Source organism: Rosa chinensis, chromosome 3 (genome assembly GCF_002994745.2).
Source record: "Rosa chinensis cultivar Old Blush chromosome 3, RchiOBHm-V2, whole genome shotgun sequence".
NCBI classification, from domain to species: domain Eukaryota; kingdom Viridiplantae; phylum Streptophyta; class Magnoliopsida; order Rosales; family Rosaceae; genus Rosa; species Rosa chinensis.
The window spans coordinates 34288760-34309453 of NC_037090.1; the positions used below are offsets into that span (position 1 = coordinate 34288760).

A 20694-nucleotide genomic window follows, 5' to 3' on the forward strand; every position below is an offset into this window, starting at 1 on the left:
TTTTTTTTAGTGTCTTTTTTTTTTGTTTTGTTTGCTTGAGTCTTAGGATGCCCCTAACGTCTAGGATGAACATGTCTCTGAATTCATGGCTGAAGGTTTTCACAATCGAAATAGGACTTAATTGAATTCTGTGGTTAATCGACATTGTAATGCTTGTATGAAGATTTGAGATAGGATTGTAACTTGGTTCATTAAGCATGCTAGGATTAAGTCTGATTCATTTGACCTTAAGTGAGCTGTTGAGCTAAAATACTTTCTTTTTGAGTGCTTAATTGATAATTCTAGAATTTCATGGCTGTATTTGCAAAACCTCATCATTCTTTGAAATCCAATGATCATGTGCCATAGATTTTAATGGACTAGAGAGTACTAGAACTCAGCTGTTGTGACTGTCAAAACTTGTATGCCATAATATGCCCTGATCCTGGATAGGATAGAAGGCATTAGGGTAACCACCATAGCCAAACAAGCATGTATCCCCAATTGTGCCCGTCGTGGGACTCCTTAGAATGAACCCCTTTGAGCCTATGTTGAAAACCTTTGTTTCATCACCCTCACTACCCTACCATGAGCTTAGTACAGGATATCTCTACCCTTGTCTTAGGGACTTAGTAGAGCATGACATAGTGTGTAGGGGTGACGATGAAAGACAAGTGTGGGGTGGGGAAAAACCAAGAAAAGGAAAGAAGATTGCCGTGAAAAATGAATGAAAGAAAATGAAAAAAAAATGAAAAAAAAAAGAAAGAAAGAAAAACGGCAAAAGAGGAGACAAATTGAAAAGAAAACTCTTGGGAAATTGTTGAACTGTGGTTTTGGACTTTCAAATTTGTAGAAGGCTCAAAGTTGAAAATTATGCCTTTGTCCATTCCCATGTTCGTTAGAGTGAAGGTTGGGCCCAAAACAATGATAATTGGCCCACAAAAATGGTGATATAAGGTGGTCCTTATATGCTCTGCTAGGTCCTTAGGATTTTTGTATCCTTAATCTTCATTTCGAAAACCCTAGCTTAGCCCATTACAACCTGTTTTAAGTGCTGACTTGATCCTTGAGATGGGCAGTCTTTGGTTAGTGGAGTCAGTTACGCAGTCGAGCTTATGGTTTAGGTTCATTTGTGCACTTAGTCATTTCATGAGGTCTTTAATAAATCTTCACAAAATGCTTTTATTGATGAAATATGCAAGCTGTTTGTTGCCTTACAATTTATTCTCTTGCATATACTTGAGAGTGAAGCTTTTAAGCATAGCCATTTCTGAGAGAAAAATCGAGAGTATGCCCTGTGAGTTTGGATTGGACTTGTTCGAAACATGCTATCATTCACTGTATAACTTAAGTTCTCCATATCTTGCTTAGTCATATGAATGTCACAGGTTTATTAACCATGGAATTATCTATGCAATTTTGATTAAGTGTTTAACGTGAAAGCCATGAGTTTGGAGTCTCTGAGACAACAGTTAGGGGAAGTAGAGTCATTTACTTGTTTTTTTTGTTGAGTTTTGTTTTGCAAAGGGACTAGCAAAAGCTAAGTGTGGGGTAGTTGATAGGAGCAAAAAGTGTGACGTTATTATTGAATATGTGCCCCATTTTAACCTTGTTTCTCCCTTAAGTTTAGTGTTATGACTCATTGAGTCGTTTTTAGAGTCTTGTTGAGTGTTTGTAGTGAAATAAGCGGAAAAAGTAAAATTCATGAAAAATCCTAGCTAGATCAGGATTCCTCACTGTCGACTGTTTTTGCGGTCTTTACATTTTATTTTCTCTAGAAAATTCTGATATTCTCCTGCTTGTTGTAGGAAACGTTGCCTGGTTGAACTCTTGGAAACAGCAATGATGGAGTCATAAAATAAAGCATTAAGATATTTGACCAAGCAATGAAGAAGGGAAATAAAGGAGAAAAGATGTTTTCAGTTGAGGAATAAAAGAAAAAGATGTTTCAGTTGGAAAATAAATAAGAGAAAGACGTTTTCAGTTGGGGAATAAAGGAGAAAAGACGTTTTCAGTTGAGGAATAAAAGAAAAAGATGTTTCAGCTGGAAAAATAAATAAGAGAAAGATGTTTCAGCTTGGAAATTAAAGGAATTGCCCCATTATGAGAGGAGTTAAGGCCATAAAGAAGACGTTTCAGTTGGGAAAGCCAACCAATGCTCCCCTATAAATAGGCAACGTCCAGAACTGAATTTGCATCACTTCCCAGCCAAGATCACTTCCCAGCCAAGATAATTCATTTCCTATCACTTCCTGGCCAAAAACTTTTTCGAGACTCTACCCAATTCACTCCTTAAACCTCCATATCTTACAAGACCGCGAACACCATCCATCCATCAATCTACAAAGCTCTAAGGCGCTGAGTCAAGGACGCTCCACCACCATAGCAGAGACGAGTTCATCACCTTGTTGCTAAGCCGCTGAGGAAAGCTTCAAAGTGTAACTATGACTCTACTTATATTTTTTATTCCGGTTTTGTGTGTTTCAATTTGCGAGTTGTGTAATTGGAGACACGGAATTTTCAGAATATTTTTATTAATATTTTTGAGATTTTCAGTTTATTATTGAGTTAATTTCGAGAATTCTTTTATGATGCATGTTACAATCTTGTGCCCTTTTATGTGTTTTGGTAATTTTCAGAGTTAGGTTCATAAGTTTGCATGCTAGAATAACGGTGAGAGTTTTTGTGTGTTTGCTTAATTTGCCAAGAGTAATTGTTATTTGTTAAGACGCTGAGTTAAACAAGTAGCAATTAGTTCTAAAAAGTGGTAAAAATCATGCTTTAATGATTAAACGATTCTGGAAATTACGTGTTAAATTCTATGTGTAATGGTTAATTTGCACGTGTGAGTTGATTCGAGGGATAGATAATACTACTAGTTAAGAGAATTACGCTGAGTGTTTTCGAAAGTTAGTAGTATTAGGCTTGGTAAGGACTTTTCCGATCCAAACCTACATTAGAACGAATCAGATAAATGGATTGATCCGCTGAGGCTTTTCATTTTGGCTCTTATCTAGGCATTTAAGGTGGGCACATTTTTGTAGCATGTTGAAATGAATTTTCTGTTTTTACACTTAGTAATTTCTGAGTAGTATTGGTCAAGGTTAGGGAAGTCGATCATTGTATATAGTTTTATTTGTTTTGTTTTTATTTTTAGTAGATTAGAAACCAAATTCCAAAACCCCCCATTTTATTCTTTTATTTGTTAATTGACCTTTTTGTGTAGGTGTACCCTACAATCCCCGGACTGAACGATCCCTGCTTATCCTATACTGACAACTACATTTTGCAGGGTTAAATTGTGAGGCTATTTCAGCCGCAACACACGCGCTGCCACTGTTGGTGGCGCGTGGAGGCGTGTAGGGCAGTGTTTTAATTTCGGTTTTTAGCCCATTAAATTGTATATATGTTGTAGTGCTTATATGTGAAGTTTGATAATTTTTGGGGAAACTTGGAATTAATTATGAATTTTTGAAGTTTAGGATTTCAATTATCGAATTACGAGAATCCGACCGTCGGATATCTCTCGGTTCTGCCTTGGAACCTTTAAATTAACGAATTGGTATTAGTGGTATAATTTGGGCTGAATCCGAGAAGAATGGGAGATGTAATTATGAGGAATTGGTTTTAGGAATCGTATTAAATTGTTGAATAATTATTCACGGAATATAATCGTGTACAGGATGACGTACCGAGCTATTGCTCGGTGACGGAACTCGAATGCGTGATCGTCGGAATAGTACTGTGAGTGGACTTTTGTTTTTAAATAATGATGCATGCATTTATTTCTTAAAGTAATGCTCTAGTTATTTATTATATTACATTTTGAGCATATAATTGTTTTCGGATTCCTGATTTTGATTTATCACGAGGAATTACTTTCATTGATGAGTTTCACGAAGTGATTATGAATTATTCCGGTTGTGATTTTTGGATATTAATTTTGTTATGCCCGGATTCGAAACTTTGAATTATGTTGTTTTTCAACAAAGTATTTTCCATGGTATTTTCCAAAATGAAATATTAGTTCATTATTGAACTTCCTTGCTTATTCATTATTGACCCGAGAATATTTTGGCGTGTGGGACACGCCGTTGTGTTATTGATCTTTCCTATTGATTTATCGACTTTCGATTTTGGCATTGGGAATGCCTTGATGATGATTTTAGAATTGGTTTTGTTTCGGTTTACGGGGATTACGATTTATTATTATTTCTCGCCTTTTTGCTATTGATTTGGAGATACTTTTGGCGTGTGGGACACGTCGTTGGAAATTCTTTTACGAGAGATGGGGGAAGCCTTATGTATTTTGGATTTACTGGATTTTCGGTTATGTTTCCCTGTGCCATACTGAGGGGTGATTTTATCATGCTAGCATTGATTTTTCCGCCTTTGTGGCGCGGTGATGGGATCACCGTAGCCCTCCGCCTTTGTGGCGCAGGTTACTGTCTCTGTGACAGTAATTCTGTAGCCCGGTATCCTATCGCTACACTTAGTGGCGTAAGAGTATATTACGGGAGTAATGGGAGTATTTTAGCCTGAGAGGCTATCACCCGAGCCTGGGAGGCTCATTCGTATGGCTATCATCTTCCCCTACTTATACTATTTTTGACTAGCGGGGACTAGTCTGAGTTTTCTTAACCAGCGGGGCTGGTCTTATATTTTCGAGTATTGAAATTTCAATCTTTTACTCTGTTGTTGTGGCTAGCGGGGCTAGTCGGTTTTCTGGAGTTCAACGTTTTTCGGATTACTTTCTTAAGTGTTTTATAAATGTTGCATGCATCCGGATTTTATATATATCGAAAAAATGTGGGAAAGTATGAAGTTTTATTTTGTTTTATTCATATTAAATTATTTATTTTTGTCCACTCACACTAACGTGTTTTTCAATTACTTTCCCCTGGGCCCTTCGGTTTCAAATGCCCAGTCTGCAAGCGAAATTAGTTGAGGTCGGGCGTACATTGGAGTTGAGGCATAGACAACAGCGTGGCTTCCGCGTTTTTATTTGATTTAGGTTTTCCTTAACCACCCTTGCTATTAGATTTGCTCTGATTACCTGAGGAAATTATTGTTATTTAAGTTGTGTTTTGTGTCATATGATTTTGGTTGATGTTGTTTGGGGGAGCAGGGTGGCTCCAGGAGAATAAGGATGGGTGATTTAGAAGTGTAAATTTTCTTTCTACAGGTTTTGGATTGTCCATTTTAGGGGAAGTTCTGCGAAATTTTTGGCAAAATTTCTTTTAAGGTGGGCCCCGCAGGTCCACTTTGGATTTCAGGTGAAATCCGGGGCGGATCCTGTCATTCTTTTCATGATTTTCTTAATATTTGCATAAAGTAAATAATGCAATGTAAACAACAACAAATAAATAACATAAAAGAAAGTGCAAGTAATGTAAAGAGCAGGAGTGTAAACCACGGGAAATAAAGTTCAGCAAAGTAACAAGAAAAAAAATAAATGGCTAGAATGTAAAGAACAATAATGTAAAGTGCAGGAAAGATAAATACTGGTAAAGAAAAGCGATAAGATAAAACATGTAAAAACTGATAATTGGTGTTGAAATGTTGAAATGTATTGAGATAAAAGTATGAAGTCGCGTAGAGTGTTTGGTCGAGCACCTCTAACAATGATCCTTTTTATAATGAAGGATTAAACTACCGAATGAAGAAAAAGACATAATCTCAGCCTTAACAGCTGAGACCGCATTGAAATAAAACACTACTTATTGTTTCTGGTCTCTATAACGCCATCTATGCTTTCATGGGTAATCAAATTCAGTAACTGATGATTCCAGCAACAAAACCCCTTAACGCGCGCACATTACAGTTGATTGCTCCAAGCTTTGGTAATGGCCTTTTTACTTGTTATCTTTTCCCATGAAATTGGCAGTCAACTTTTACGTATCTTTAATACATCGCCGTTATTTAACTGCCGTTATTCATTAAGCCTCGTGGGTCCTTTGATTTCTCCAAATTTAGTAACGGTTATCTGAATGCGTTATCTTCTGCAATAATAAAATTGATAGCTAACTTTGTAAATATGCCGCGATAATTCATTATGCCTTGTGGGTCGGAACCATATATTTGCCACGGTGGGCCTTGCCAAATTTAATTGCGAACATAGAGAAAGTAATGATCTAGTCCGATTTAAAAGCCTTTATTGCCCTCGTTCTTCTTCAACACTGATCAAAGTCGTTTTGGTCCATACTTGGATGGTTGAATGTGTAAAACGTGTGGCGATTTAGACACGCATGCATACAAGGCATGCACCATATAGGATTTCAATTATGTTAATTTAGGATTAGTTTCATTTCAATCCTAGTATTATGAACTTTGCAATTGTGATTTGTTATCAAAACTTGTGCATAACAGTTTAGTACACATAATATAAAATTTGATTATAAAATTAAAATACAAAAGCTACTTCTTCACATCTACAAAAATTGTCCCTTCCAGAATTCGCAACGGCTCATTCAAGTGACTCCTAATATACATTAATACATGCATGTCAATATATTCTTGTAGATTTTATTTAAATTTGGTTTCGGCAAAATCGATTTGCATAACTGTGTTCTTATTTATTTGTGAGCAGTTAAGCACTGTTAAAGTGAAAATACAAATGATCTTAGAAAGCATATTGCAAAACATGAAAATTAGAAGATAAGCTTCAGCTAAAAGGGACCTAACCAAAAACATAATGTAGGATAATTTAATCAGTCCTTTGATTTTAGATTAATTTACCAATGCTATTAACTTTACCTAGAAGCTCCACCTAACACGTGTATTGTAGGTTGGAAAGGTGCACAATATAGGAACTATAAGATGCTAATCAAGTAGGGCAATATGGCCTGTGGTTATTAAATGGGTTTAGATTGAAAATTTGATCTGTTGATCCGATAATGGTTTGGTTTCGTTAATCTGTTTATTTAATGGATCAAACACGGATTTAGTTTGATCCAATCCGTTAATGATCTGGTCTGTTTTTCTAATTATATATCCATTAATTAGCCGGATACGGATTTAGATTGAGCTATTAACAACCCGTGAGGTTATCAGGTCAGGTTGATTTTAGTTGTTAATTAGTATACTGATTTAGTTTTAGGTCGCTCCGCTCCAAACTTGATATATTTACAGGGCTACCTACAAGCTTGTTAATTTAGTAGGGAAGCAACCTATAAGAAGTATATTTTTTTTTTCAGTTGAAAATTAAAAACAAAAACGATATTATGCTTTTGACAAAAAAAAAAAAAATTGTATACACGAAAAACAGAAAAAATATATATATATAAAATTTGTCGTGCTTGAGCTGGACGGGAAAGAATTCCCCGACCCCCAAAAGTCATGCTCATAATTTTCTTCATGCAGTTTTACAACCAGCTTTGCCTTCATTTCCTGCCAAAATCAAGTACTTCTCTCTCCTTGTAAGCTTTGTACATTCAAACCCCAAAACCTTACCAAGCTCCCTTTGTACGTAGTTAGCCACATCAAACCTCGACGTCGACCCATCACGACACGAGGACACTTCCGATGACACCTTCTCCAGCAACTGCACGGTGTAGATCGGTGAAGGGTTGAGGAGGAAGAAGACCGGATCCAGACTCTTGAGTCCACCAGCCGTCGTACCGTGAAACATGCTAACGTGGGAGTCAACCGCAACGGGAACAATTTCGTCACTTATTTCTGAAAACAACGGGCTGAACCTGAGTAGGTAGGGCTCACGACATGTCGTTCCTTCGGGGCAAACCACCAGGTCCCCTTGACTCAACAACCTTTTCATCATATCCTGATCTTGCTGTCGATTTCTTGCTAATCGGACGGTCTTGATCGGAGCTAGTATCTCCGACATTTTGCTTAGACTGTACGTAACCGCATGGAGATTTTTCCCCATTGCGAAACATAAGTACAGAGGGTCTAGTAGTGTTCTATGGTTACAAACGTAGAGGACGCCTTTGGGCTTATCGTTTGGAAGTCGAGGGTCCTTTTGAACGAGGCTTTCAGTTTGTGGCGTCCTAACCGTCAGCCGCAGTCCTGTGAAGGCGAGCAGAGGAGACGACACTTCGTAGGGAAGCGATATGCCGAGGAGGATTCTGACGACTGCAAGTACAAACCCAACTGGGGCCCACATGAAGATTGCTACAGTTTCTAGTGGCGTTGGTTTGAGAGCGAGTCTGCCATCATGGAAGATGAGTTTCTTTGGGTACTTCTCTTTGGGCAGGTTCTTCCAGCTCCTCTTATCAGAGCTTCTCACTCGGTAAACATCCTGCGGTAAAAAGACATCGAGCAATTTTAATTAACATTAAAATTAATCTACAAGAAATTTACATCAAAATGATTAGGGTTTAAGATTAAAATCATCCATGCACTTGTGTCAAGGAAACAGTGTGTGATCAGTGAATCAATATCAATCAGCTTCCATGAGAATTTTGAATAATTGGATGTGTGTATGTACCTTGCAATAAGAGAATATTGGGTCATCAAGGCATTGATTGAAGGAAGTAATGCCAATTATATCCGAGCTACCCATTTTGTCGTGTCCACCACGTTCTTCCAGGATAGTCAAATTAGTATTCTTCTTTTCTTCCATGAGACCCAAAAAGTATCCACCAAACACCTTTAGCTCCCTCCCAATCACCACATCAATCTCCAGATAGTCTTTCAAGAAGGTCTCGATCAAAACTTGAGGAAGATTACTGACGCCAACTTTCTTTTTCCCAGCTCTCTGAAGCACCTCAAAGCTTTCCAACCCAACATCTTCTAAGAAGAACTTAGGCAACACAGCTCTTCCAATTCTGAAGCTCTCCTTCTTAATCCCAAAGAAGCAGACCATGACCATGATTTTCAACCCTACTTCTTCACTGACCAAGAACATAAGAGGGTACAAAAGAAAAAGAACAAAGGCCCTTAATAGACTTCCAGCCTCAAAAGCCACAAGCATGAAGTAGGGGAACAAAGAAGAGGATTTCAGCAAAGCTTCTTCCATGTTGAAGATGATGAGAGATAGGTTCTTGAGGTCTGGGTATCTATGGGCAAAATTATCAAATGCGTGTATATGACTTTTGGACTGGCTTGCATGGCTGTTGCTTGCACTTCTCTGAAAACGTTTGGATTTCCGAAAGAAAATGCGATATAGAAAGAAAAATGGCTTGAAGAAAAAGGGCTTGGGCATTTTGATTTAGATTAATGTTTCTAGCTCCAATATTAGAGGTCGCATATATGTGACCTTAGAACCAGAAAAAGCTATTTTTATAAAGTAGGGGATACAACTATACCCTCAAGCTTTCCTTTTATTACAACTAACGAATTAATATACCCTTAAGCATTCATTTTATTGCAACTAACTAATTAATAATAGCGTTCTATCTTACATCAATAACCCAAAAAAAAATAAAAATGCCAAAACATATATATAAATCTGCTAGCCAGAGTTGTCCATGCAGCTTCATGGTAGCAGGCCAACACTTGCTGCGTTGAAAACCTCCATTATGAGGGCTGGTCAAAGGTCAACATTGATGGAGCTTACCCCTCAAGTAACCAAGCTGCTGATATTTGAAGTCATATGGTTAGGGATCGATGTTGATGTGCAAGTTTGTGGGTGTTGGTGGTACCTTTCTCCAAGTGTCCATTGTTACGACTCGTTCTGTAGCACTCGCCGGTCAATGTGCTATTCGTTTCAGCCCGGATAGCTCTAGCTATCTTGGGTTATTTCCGGAACCGATCAATTCAACAACACTGGTGAAGCAAACGATCAATTAGTTCTTGCGGATCACATCTCTATAATGCCGGGGCCGTTTTTCCAACAACTGATCTATTACAGGGTTGACTCTGTCTCAACTCATCGCTAGCTCAATTAGCTCGTTCGAATGATCAGCAAGCTTCACCGGGTTCTCTATCTCCATATTTTAATTCTAATATAATATTTCAAGATTGATGGCATTTCTAATGGTTAAATTTCAATACGCTTGATATTTCTTCCTCTAGAAAAAAAATAACAAAACGCAAATAGTTTTAGAAGGGATTATTACGTACAGCTATACTTTCCTTTTAAGTTTGATCACCAACTAAAGCTTATTAGTAATCTTTGATCCTTGCATTCAAGAAACGGGGTTAAAGGGAGTCGAATTCACACTCTCCATTTTACAATCTACACTCTATGTTTCTTTTTATGGTAACTAAATTTTATCTTTTCCTAACTTAAATTTTATACTTTATTAGTATTTCAATTAAAATAGGAAAGAATGAGTGTTAATTATAAATTAGAGAGTGTGTATTTCATTCTTCTTATCAAACAAAAAAAAAATTGGGCTCCGGAGCCACTCACCAAAAGCTCTTAATTTTAGTCTACATCCTACTTAGCTACTTTCACGAATTAGGAACTGGTACTCGATCATCTATCAACTTGGCTACGATCTACTTGCAGGTTGTTTTCATGAATTAATGGGTATATTAACCTCAATAACAATGAAAACACAAGGACGAAGTTTGCGATACATCACAATCAACATTTAAACAATAACAAACTAGAATATAGAATTGTAGTTCTCTAACAATTATAGCGTGTTGCGCTGGCCTAGACGACCCTAGAAATCCATGCATTCCTAAAAGTTTACTTCAGAATTTTGGTCATAAAAATCGTTAGTACCTATTTAAATAGTTGTATGTTTTTTTTTTTTTTTTGAGAATGTAGATAGTTGTATGTATTTATTTTTAAAAAGATCTTAATCTTTTTTTTTTTTTTTTTTTTTTTTTTTTTTTTTTTTTTGTGGAAAATTGATTACATCATGAATGAGTAGCCGATGACTAGGTCATACACAGTATTTCAGAGTAAATTTTTTAGGCCAAAACCTAATTAAGCATTACCACTCATTACAAATTTATTTTAAGGTCGCTATAAAAACTTTGATCTCAATTACCACCTCTAAAAAGTTTATTTATACACCTAATAAACATACTTATCCTTCTTTTTTTGGGCCGTGACCACTTACTCAATTTCAGCATGAACATTGCCCACTTACTCCACTAAGAGTTTTTTAACCCCATTTACCCAATCTAACATCTAGTAACAGTTTTGCCCCTATTATTTAACTCTTTCCTCTCAGACTCTCTCTCTCTCTGTGCCGCGCCCCACCTCCGGCTTCGCTCTCTCTCTCTCTGCCATGGCTGCTCCGGCACCCCACCTCCAGCTTCGGGCCACCACCTCCATCAAGTCTCCACTGCCATCAGAGACGATAATTAACCGTCATGGGTCCTCCAAGCCAGCCCCAAGATCGGAGCACTGGATCCGGATTCGAACTCAACCTCTGAGCGCCGCCGTCACCCGAACCAGACTCTCTCTCTCTCTCTCTCTCTGCCATGGCTGCTCTGGCACCCCACTTTCGGCTTCGGGCCAACACCTTGATCGATCCACCTCCGGCGTCGCCAACACCCAAACCACAGATCCACCGATCCAAGGCCCACTGCCACAACTCAACCCCAACGCCTATCCGACTCTGATCCCAGCCCGATTCGACTCCGCTCCCCTTACACAACCACCTCCCGACCGCTCCTGCATAGGCGTCACACTCCGTGGGTGCCCATAGAATTTTTTTTTTTTTTGGGGTATACTGTGATAATTTTTTTTTTTGGTATACTGTGAGCTCCAAGAATGGGGAAGGAAAAAAAAGAGAAAAAAAGTAACGTGTACAATTGAACATATAAATTGATCAAATGCGTATGTAGCGTGTTCATTTTGGTTTTGGGTGTTTATGCAATTCACGTAAGGGCAATAATATGATTATTGGAATGTAATAATATGATTATTAGGGGCAATAATATGATTATTAGGAGGCAATAATATGATTACTAGGAGGCAATAATATGATTATTTGGAGCAATAATATAGTTATTGGGGGGCAATAATATGGTGACTAAGTATTATTAGGGGGCAATAAATCCAGACACCGGAAATCCGAACACTAGTTCGGTAGCCGGATTCGGGATTCTGGTCGCTGGATTTCGGTCACCGGTTTCCGGATTCCTGTAACCGGCCGCCGGATTCCCGTCACTAGAGTCAGCGGCTGGCTACTGGTCACCGGAGTCCGGCAAGGTATCCGACGACTTCTCTCTCTAAGTGAGAAAGAAAGAGAGGGCAAAAAAGTCCCAAAAATAAATAAAAACGAATTAATTGGGTAATAGGGAAATAATCTCTTAGAGTGTTAGGGGTAAATAGGGATAAAAAACTCTTAGTGGAGCAAGTGGGCAATTTTTAAGCTAAAATTGGGTAAATGATCATTTCCCTTTTTTTTTTTTGGAAAAAATGGCTAGTGCGGCTGCCCTCATGCCCTCACGCCTTATCCATTAATGAAACCGTAGAATACATGGGGGAGACATAGTGCCTTAACCCCAAATTACAATAAGTCTCAAGAGAACCACCTGAGATAATAACAGGCATCTCACCTAAAAATATGCATTCTAACATGCACCCTTTAGCGAAGAGTGCTCTACAGGCTACTCCATTCGCTTTACAATTATGGTGACAAACCGGAAAGACAATGCTCACGCGGAGTCATGAGTTACCAATACTATCAGTTTTCCCAGTATGCTGCCACCGGAAATACAACCCGGTGACACTTAGAGCAAGTGACTCGTAGTCAAGAAATGTCAAGGTTGAAAAGTCAACGCGTCGACCAGTTCAAAATGGCCCATATCTACTAATTTGAATCTGCAAACAAGTCCACATTCTTAATGAAGGAAGAATTCTACTAGACACAAGTTAAATATAGGAACTAGCTAGCTGTACTACTGTATTACACCTGGTGGCTTCCCTTGGGGATCACATAATCTCCATAATTGTCCTTGACAGCTTCCTACACAGAAACATGCATGATTATCACCAAAATAGGGGAGAAACAAACATAACATGTTAAAAAGAAATCTCAATTAAGATGCCAGTCTTGTAGAAATGAACTAATATAACATGACCAAGCATACTTGGGGTACTCATGTGCTTAGATGAGAAGATATTTTGATGTAATAGTTGCCTATTTTAGTTTCTTATATAGAAATAAACAAATTCATAACAAAAATGTTTGGAAACTTGGTATAAATTACTGGATACTAATGGTTATAATGGCCAGGACTCATATCCAATGGTCAAAAAAGAACAAATGTAGAAGTCCACTCAAGAGATAGATTTTATGTGTGCATATATGGGTGTAGCAGTCAGCTAGGAGTCAAACACCTCAGACCGATTGAAAATGGATGATACCTAAAAAACTCCCTTGATTGTGAAGTCAAATGTAGTTGATAGATGTCCTGTGCCATCAATCCAACTTATTATCTGCTATCTGTGGCTATCTGCATAAGTAGAGTCCACGTAAACAACATAAGCACTTCTAATAAAGGTAAAACGAGAGAGAGAGAGAGAGAGAGAGAGAGAGAGAGAGAGTACTTGTTAGGATGATCGCACAATCTTGTTCTGCCCATATAGATTATGTCTAGAAGTTGGATCGAGTCCAGTGCTAGGCTCATCCATAAAAACAACCTACATAGAGTTTGCAAATGAATGCAGAAAATAGCATATCAAGAAATTTACATGTCCAGGAAAATTGTCACACAGCTAGAGCAGCTAAAAAGTGATCAACACATATATACTTTAGGATCACCTATCAGTGAAATTGCAAAGAAACAAAATTCTTCCACTGCATAGAGAAACAAAATTTAGACAAAAAATAAGGAAAAGCAGATAAGCTTAATCTGTAAGCACAAAATAAATAAATGTATGTAATGACTTACTTGTCTTAATCCAGAACCTTTGGGGTTCTTAAGTCTTCCATAAAAAAGCAGATGCTCCCTTCCAGTCAGGGTTTCCCATAGTAGGCTGCAAAATGTCCCAAACTCAAGAAGTTACTTAAATTCTAAATTTATAAAGGGAAAGACCAGAAAGGAAATTTATGCCTTCTTGATAAATCAGGCATGTATCATGGCTTACTCATGCTATGGACAGACTCCCATGCTAGTATATATTTCATCCGAGTGTTGATGTCCAGACCTTGAACAAAAGCTGTGCCAAAGGTTGACTTTGTCAGACCAATCATCTGTTGAAAGACATAGAGATGCCATAAACCCAAAGAATCACAAGGGCAATAACATGTAAGAATGTATAAGTCACAGGACAACATCCACAGGGGAGAACAAAACCCAGAAATATTAACTCAACAGACAGAGCACTACCAAAGCAGAGTGAGTAGAGTGAAGCAGATGTAAATAGCTATATCTCGGGCTAAAGTGACCCAAGTTATTCACTCATGTTTTGAAATTATAAATCTCCAATAAACATTTCTGCTATATATTGGAGCAATATAACATTATTTTCTATACGAAGTTTCCAGCTAGATGTAAAGTGGTAATGAATACTGATTCCACCAGAAAACAGGGAAAACAAATATGTAGAAGGAACATTTTCATTTATTGTAAGTTAATGGAGAAGGTTCAATCAGTATACTCACCATATTAATAAAAGAAGTCTTCCCAGCAAAATTATGGCCAAGCATACCAAAGCACTCCCCTCAAGACAAAGCAAGAGACATCCCTCTCACGGCAAATTTCTCAGGGTTTTCGTCTCTTCCAGGATAAACCTTTTTGAGATTTTTGCAAATAATTGCATGACTTGTATCCGGTTCTAGTAGCAACTTATTGACTTTCTCCATCTGGAAAGGAAGCGAAAGCTTTATATATGTTTCCAGTAAGATGAAAAATCATAACTATCCAGAACACATGCATCAAGAAAATATCCACTAAAAATTTATAAACGTAAACATTAAACAACATGAGATATGCAAAGGGTTCTAAACTTATGAACTATTGTTAGATCATATAACAATCACTGATAAGAGAAGGCCCCTTATTTGCTTCAGCTGGAAAAAAAAAATCATAGTAATCCTAACAAGAAGTGATTTTGGCACTCCACATTTCAACACTTTTTACATTGCAATCCACAATTAAGTCATTGAAAGTGGACTGCCAAAGCACTCCACAGTTTCTTCCTTCCATTTTGAAAGAAAATAAAATGATATTTCAAACTTCCTAATGATGATACAGCTTGATCTAGGTAATATGCAAGAAAAAGCACCACAAACCACTCGACAGCCATGATAAGCTAGACCTCTTTCATCCATTCTCTCTGTCACTCAAATCTCGCCACCGCATCCCATCAGTCCTCATATAATTGCCATTGAAGGAGTATTGAGCAAACTCATATAACCCGCGATATAGAGAGAAGCCAGGATATAGCTCTAGAACAGTGATCCAACCTCTTACAAGAAACCATAACAAATTTCACAATTTCGTGAGTTTTGTAAAGTATAATTAAGAAGTGGCAGGGTTAGAGAAAGTATGGTACGTTTTAGTCCACTTAATAGGGAATGACAGAGTGTGGAGAAAGAACTCAAAAAGAGAGGCTCCCAAAAGCCCAATTCCAAAGACGCATATATAACCTATGACTATTATCATTAAAACAATCATGATAGTCATGTCAATCAACTCGTCTTGCAAGATTAAAGTTAAGAATTTCCCACTAGTCCACTATATTTCCATGAAAAGAAAAATAAAAGAGTCAAACATGCAGAAGTCTTCACATTTGAAAACGTAGTAGATACTAGAAAAGTTGCTGATATAGATGAAGTAAAAGACAAATTGGATGCTGTAGTCATTTAGTGTGAAGAATTTTAATCCTGTAAGACAGTCAGCTTTGCTAAACCAATTCATCAAATACTTTTTTCAAGCAATTGGAAGTACAGCCACAGTAATATATAGTTTTCGAGATTATAGTATTTGCCTATAAGTGAGCCAAACATAGCAAAACATAGCATGTTGGAAACAAGATATTTCTATGCCAGCAAATATTCTAAAAGTTTTCATACACAAAATTATAACTTAAATAGAAGCTTACCACAATACATATGTTTCCCTTCTTCTTCTTCTTTCTCCCTGATTGCCTTGCTTTTCTCCTCCTCCCTCTTTTCTCTTTCTTTTCTCTTCCTTCATCTCTATTCTCTTTCTTTTTATTCGATCCGACTCCCCCTTCTTCTTCTTCTTCTTCTTCTTCTTCTTTTGTTTCTTCCCTTCTTCTCCCTGTTTCTCTTTTTTTTTTTTTTTTCTTTCCCGTCTCCTTGCCTCACTTTAGTTGGCAACTAGCATTCTTATCTTCCCAAATTGAAAAGAAAGCAATAGAACCAAAGTGATAAACTAAAACCATTATCTAATAACTATATATATATATATATAACAGAACTAACTGTGGGAAGAAAAGAATAAGAATTAAGTATATAAAAAGGTCTAACTCATAGATAGAAAATCAAATAGGCTCCAAAATCGGGTACGAGATATCACACCAAGTTGATTCCCTGCGAAGACCATGTGTGAAGGTTACATTTCTAAAAGAGAGGAAAGTCTTGCACAAAGACATAGATTTCATACTGTTTTCCTTTTATACAAGTAACAGATGTATTAAAGTTAGAACTAAACAATAACTTTTGCCTAATTGTACCCAAAAATAGTTCTTGTGTCCTATAAGTTAGGAAAGCATGTAAATTATATGAAAGGAGATGAATAACTGCAGAGCCTAATCTATGCCTACTAAAACTGGTAAAGTTAAGGTCCAGATTGGAAATTCCACAATCGTTTAGACAAACAAATATCTGCTTTAATACAAAACTTGCCCATTTAGATCCTGGATTAGTCTTTAAGATTAATGTATCATCAGGTGAAAGAAACATACCAATACCAGTCTGTTGATTGTGTTTCCCTATCAAGGCCAACAAAACAGAAGAAACATGTTACAAAACAGAAGAACAATTATCCAAACTCAAAAACCCAAAACCCAAATCAGTTTTAATTGAAAGAAGAAGAGTTCTAGTCAAACAACATGGAAAACAAAACCGCAACACATAAATCCATTTCAATCGAAGGAAAACCACAACACTAAACTGAAGACAAAACCCCAATATAGCTATATCCATTTCAATCCCCCCATCCCCAAATAGAAGAAAAACCTAATCGAAATCAAACCCTAAAATCAAAATTTTGGATAATAAGCAAACCCAAAATCTGCAGATAAAACCCTAAAATCTATCGAAGATTGAACCCAGTCGAAAACCTAAACTAAAAAACAATTGAAACCCTAAATTGTTTACCAATATCCGAATCGAAAATAGCTCTACTTGTTGCTGGAGAGCTCCATTAATCCAGATGCAAAAGATGAAGTAGAGACTAAGAAGAAGAAGGAGAGACAAAGAAAAAGAATCCAGAGAGTGAGAAGATGAAGGAGAGAGTGAGAATCGAGATCTGAGAGAGTTGAGAGAGAAGAAGAGAGGCTGGTGTTTGAGTGTTTTGTTTTCGCAGGTTCTAACTAGGTCGAGCTGAGAGAGTTGAAGGATGAAAATGGCTTTAATTAGGTGTCGAGGTCTATCTCTATATCAAAAAGCACAAGTCAAAATAACTTGAAAAATTTTAAAACAAGCTTCACACTTAGACAACATTTAAATGTTGTCTAAATGTTGCAACATTTTTCAGTCAACTAGGGCTTGGCTATTTGAGAGGGAAAAGTACTTAATCAATTTTTGGATATCCCTCCAAATTTGAGATAGGAAATCACCATCTTCTACAACGACAAAAATGTGTTGTCTGAATGCTCACCATTTTTCCAAATTAAACCAATATGGTTTTAGTCTATATTCAGACAACAGAAAAAAAAATTATGTCTTCTGAAAAACTCAGATGACATAAAACAATACTTATGTCGTCTGAAGTGTGTCGTTTGAAGGCCTTTTTGGCATAGTGTCTCTTCCTCCCTTCTGCCTCCTAAACCGAACAGCAGTAGCTGAGTATATAACCAAAACTATCACGTCTCCATCTATCTGCACCAACTTTAGCTCTTACACAGTTTTAACTTTACCATCAAGATCAGCCTTCATCAAAACTCGGTAAGCCTTGAGTCTCTATTTCATTAAACCTGATAAAAGGTTTTCTATTTTGCAATTTCTCTGATCTTATTCCGCCTCTCAAAATTAATTCAACTTAGATTGGATTTTTGTGATTTGTGTTAAAAATTAATCGATTTTTGAATTTCAGGATATTTACGAAGAGACTGTAGCAAAGAGACTTTGTTTTTCAAATTTCAGGTCTTTTTTTCTTTTTTGACTTTGTCAAGGGGAACCCAAAGGCTTCCTAGACCCAAGATAAACCCCTTCGGCACATGTGAAATGCTCCAACTGTGCATTGCAGCACTTCGAATTTCAAATCTTACTTTCTCCTTATTGTTTTGAATTTTGTCTTTTTTAATTATGATGGATTTTAATTCTGGGTGAAATCATTGAGGTAAATCAATCAGTGTATTGGTAGAAAAGTTCAAATGGATTGATTCTAATGAAAAAAAGTATCAGTCTTTGTAAATCAAGATGGAGATATTCCAATTGGACAGACAGTGATGCAAATTTGCACTTCGGAGGTGTTGGGTCTGACAAGATGACACTAATACTATTGCTTCATGAGATTTATATTATGGTTTTCGATATAATCAATAACAAAGAATTTTATATGAACTTCAATCTTGGCTAGGGACGTAAAGCTTGTAATTTATGTTTCACTTCTTCGACACTAATCAGAAGGGTTTGGTTTGCAGTTGTTAGGCAATTAAAGCAAGCTTTGGGATTGGATTGTCTTCTCTATACTCCCGATGCTGATTTTTCATTCTTTGCCAACCCAGCATTTACTTTTCCAAAAGATTACTACATTGAAGGAGAAGGTTTACTGCTGCATCAAGAAAAGATGCCCTTCATTATTGTATTATTGTTTATCATTTGATTATATAAATGGGGATAAAACTCATAAAAGATGGAAAAAAAATGAGCAAATGAAGCATACAACCAAGAGTGATACTTGGATGAGAAATAAGAAACTACGAACTAACCATTTGACAACCCCCATTTGAAAGTGCAATAATCTCTAGTCAAGGCTATCGAAACCATTGCACTGCCACGGTTTCGTGATTTTTGAAACACATTATGACAGAACCAAGCTCCTATGTGTATTTAGGTAGCCATTGCAATAGAAGGATGCAAATTGAACACTTTTCTCAAATTAAACAACCATTCTGCTAAGTGCAAAGCCACAAGTTAAGGTTAAACAATCATTGTCCAAGTCTCCAACTGAGTGACTAACCAGTAACCAACTCTCCCAGTCTAATTGTCAAAACAAATTAAAAATAAAGAAAACAAACTAAACTGAAATACTGAACTGATTGAAACAAATTAAAGTAAAACAACTCCAAGATCAAATCATCAAACACTTCATCAAAGGTCACAACTTCCAAGCAGCTGCTCTTCATTTTTTTTCTTACACAAGCCATGAAGCAAAATAGGCAAAGTCACACATTGATTACTGATTTACAGTACATTCTCCTCTATCTCTATTATGAGAGCCTCGAGAGCGGGGACTCGTGTTGAGGTCAGGAATGAAATCCCTCGCGGGGGCAGGAGGGGGGTCTGTACTAAAACCTAGACCAACGGAAAGCATGGAACTTTAAGTGTACAATACGGAAAGTTTCAAAGTTCAAACCACATTCACAGTTAATAAATTAACTAATTAAGTATCTTTAGATTTTTTTAATGCCACTTTATTGATTTTATCAGCTTTTGAGGTTCCACCTGCACTTGTCTTTGAAGGAGTTGCAACCACACTTTTCTTGGAGACTTTTGCAGACTTTGAGATTCCAGCTGCAGTTGCTGGAACATCTTCAGTTTCAACCACCACTTGTTTTCCCTTGTCTTGTACATGATCTACAAAAAACAATGAGACATTTAAATTATGGTTAGAACGTCAGCCATCAAATTAACAAGTGAAATAATGGTAAATTGATAGGAGCATAAAATGCGACGTTTATAATGTTTAAACCCTATATTTTGCTAAGTTATTTCCTTTAACTTGTTCAGTTTAACTTAGTTAGTATTTTTACAGGTAAAATGGAGTCTCAAAGTTCAAAAATGACTAAGGAACGCATAAGTGCGGCACAAATGAAGAAAAATGAAGAAATGGAAGTTCTCCCAGTTTGACAAGGAAAATGAATCCCAGTTGGAGTAGGAGTCTGAAGCTAACATGGACTAGGAGTTCTACTTGAACAAGGAAACCCAATTCTACTCAAATAAAGAAACTTAGTGTGACAAGGAATCCCTATTGGATAAGGATTACTCAAGAAGGTTCCGAAAGAGTGTAGAAGCATCTCGGGAAAGAAGTTTGTATTCAACTAGGAAACCTGATTACATATGGATTTCTACTTGCACTAGGAGACCTGTGGAAACTAGGAGAAGCCAAGGAATGTCCTTGAAGTATCTAGAAGTCTCTTGAATCATCACATGCCGTGCACACAAGAAAGAATACATGTTGGATTCGGTTTTGAAAGAAAAATGGAGTTGGAATTCGAAATGGAAAAGGATTGAGAATTGCCGTGACATTCTTGAAGCTTCTAGGGAGTTCTTGACGTCTAGACTTCAACAAAGGAAAAGAGGACACGGATTGGGATGTGTGACGCTACTTTGATGATGTGGAATTATTTTATTGGTCAAGGGATGTGTCAACCAATCAGAAAATTAGAAGTAACTTTGCCAATCAAGACTAACTTTGAGAATCAAGTAGGAACGAATTGGGAGAGGCTTTGGGACATCTCCCTATATATACTTTATGTATTTG

General features: G+C 37.0%; 1 protein-coding gene and 1 pseudogene across 1 annotated transcript; both read right to left on the bottom strand.

Annotated features, from left to right (window-relative positions):
* Positions 1 to 7232: 7232 nt before the first annotated feature.
* On the bottom strand, positions 7233 to 9192 carry LOC112193531 (probable glycerol-3-phosphate acyltransferase 2). Its single transcript, XM_024333712.2, has 2 exons — positions 8426 to 9192; positions 7233 to 8236 (listed from the first exon to the last, which is right to left on the bottom strand). The coding sequence occupies exons 1-2, from the start codon at positions 9140 to 9142 to the stop codon at positions 7334 to 7336; spliced, it is 1620 nt and encodes a 539-aa protein (XP_024189480.1). The 5' UTR covers positions 9143 to 9192; the 3' UTR covers positions 7233 to 7333.
* Positions 9193 to 12283: 3091 nt separating this feature from the next.
* Positions 12284 to 15476, bottom strand: LOC112194479 (annotated as a pseudogene).
* Positions 15477 to 20694: the final 5218 nt, after the last annotated feature.

Bases quoted from the DNA above. Each gene is read 5' to 3' on its own strand.
- LOC112193531 (XM_024333712.2), bottom strand. From the start codon at position 9,142: ATGCCCAAGCCCTTTTTCTTCAAGCCATTTTTCTTTCTATATCGCATT. The intron at 8,237-8,425 runs GTACATACACAC...TTTTTACCGCAG, and splicing joins CAATATTCTCTTATTGCAAG to GATGTTTACCGAGTGAGAAG.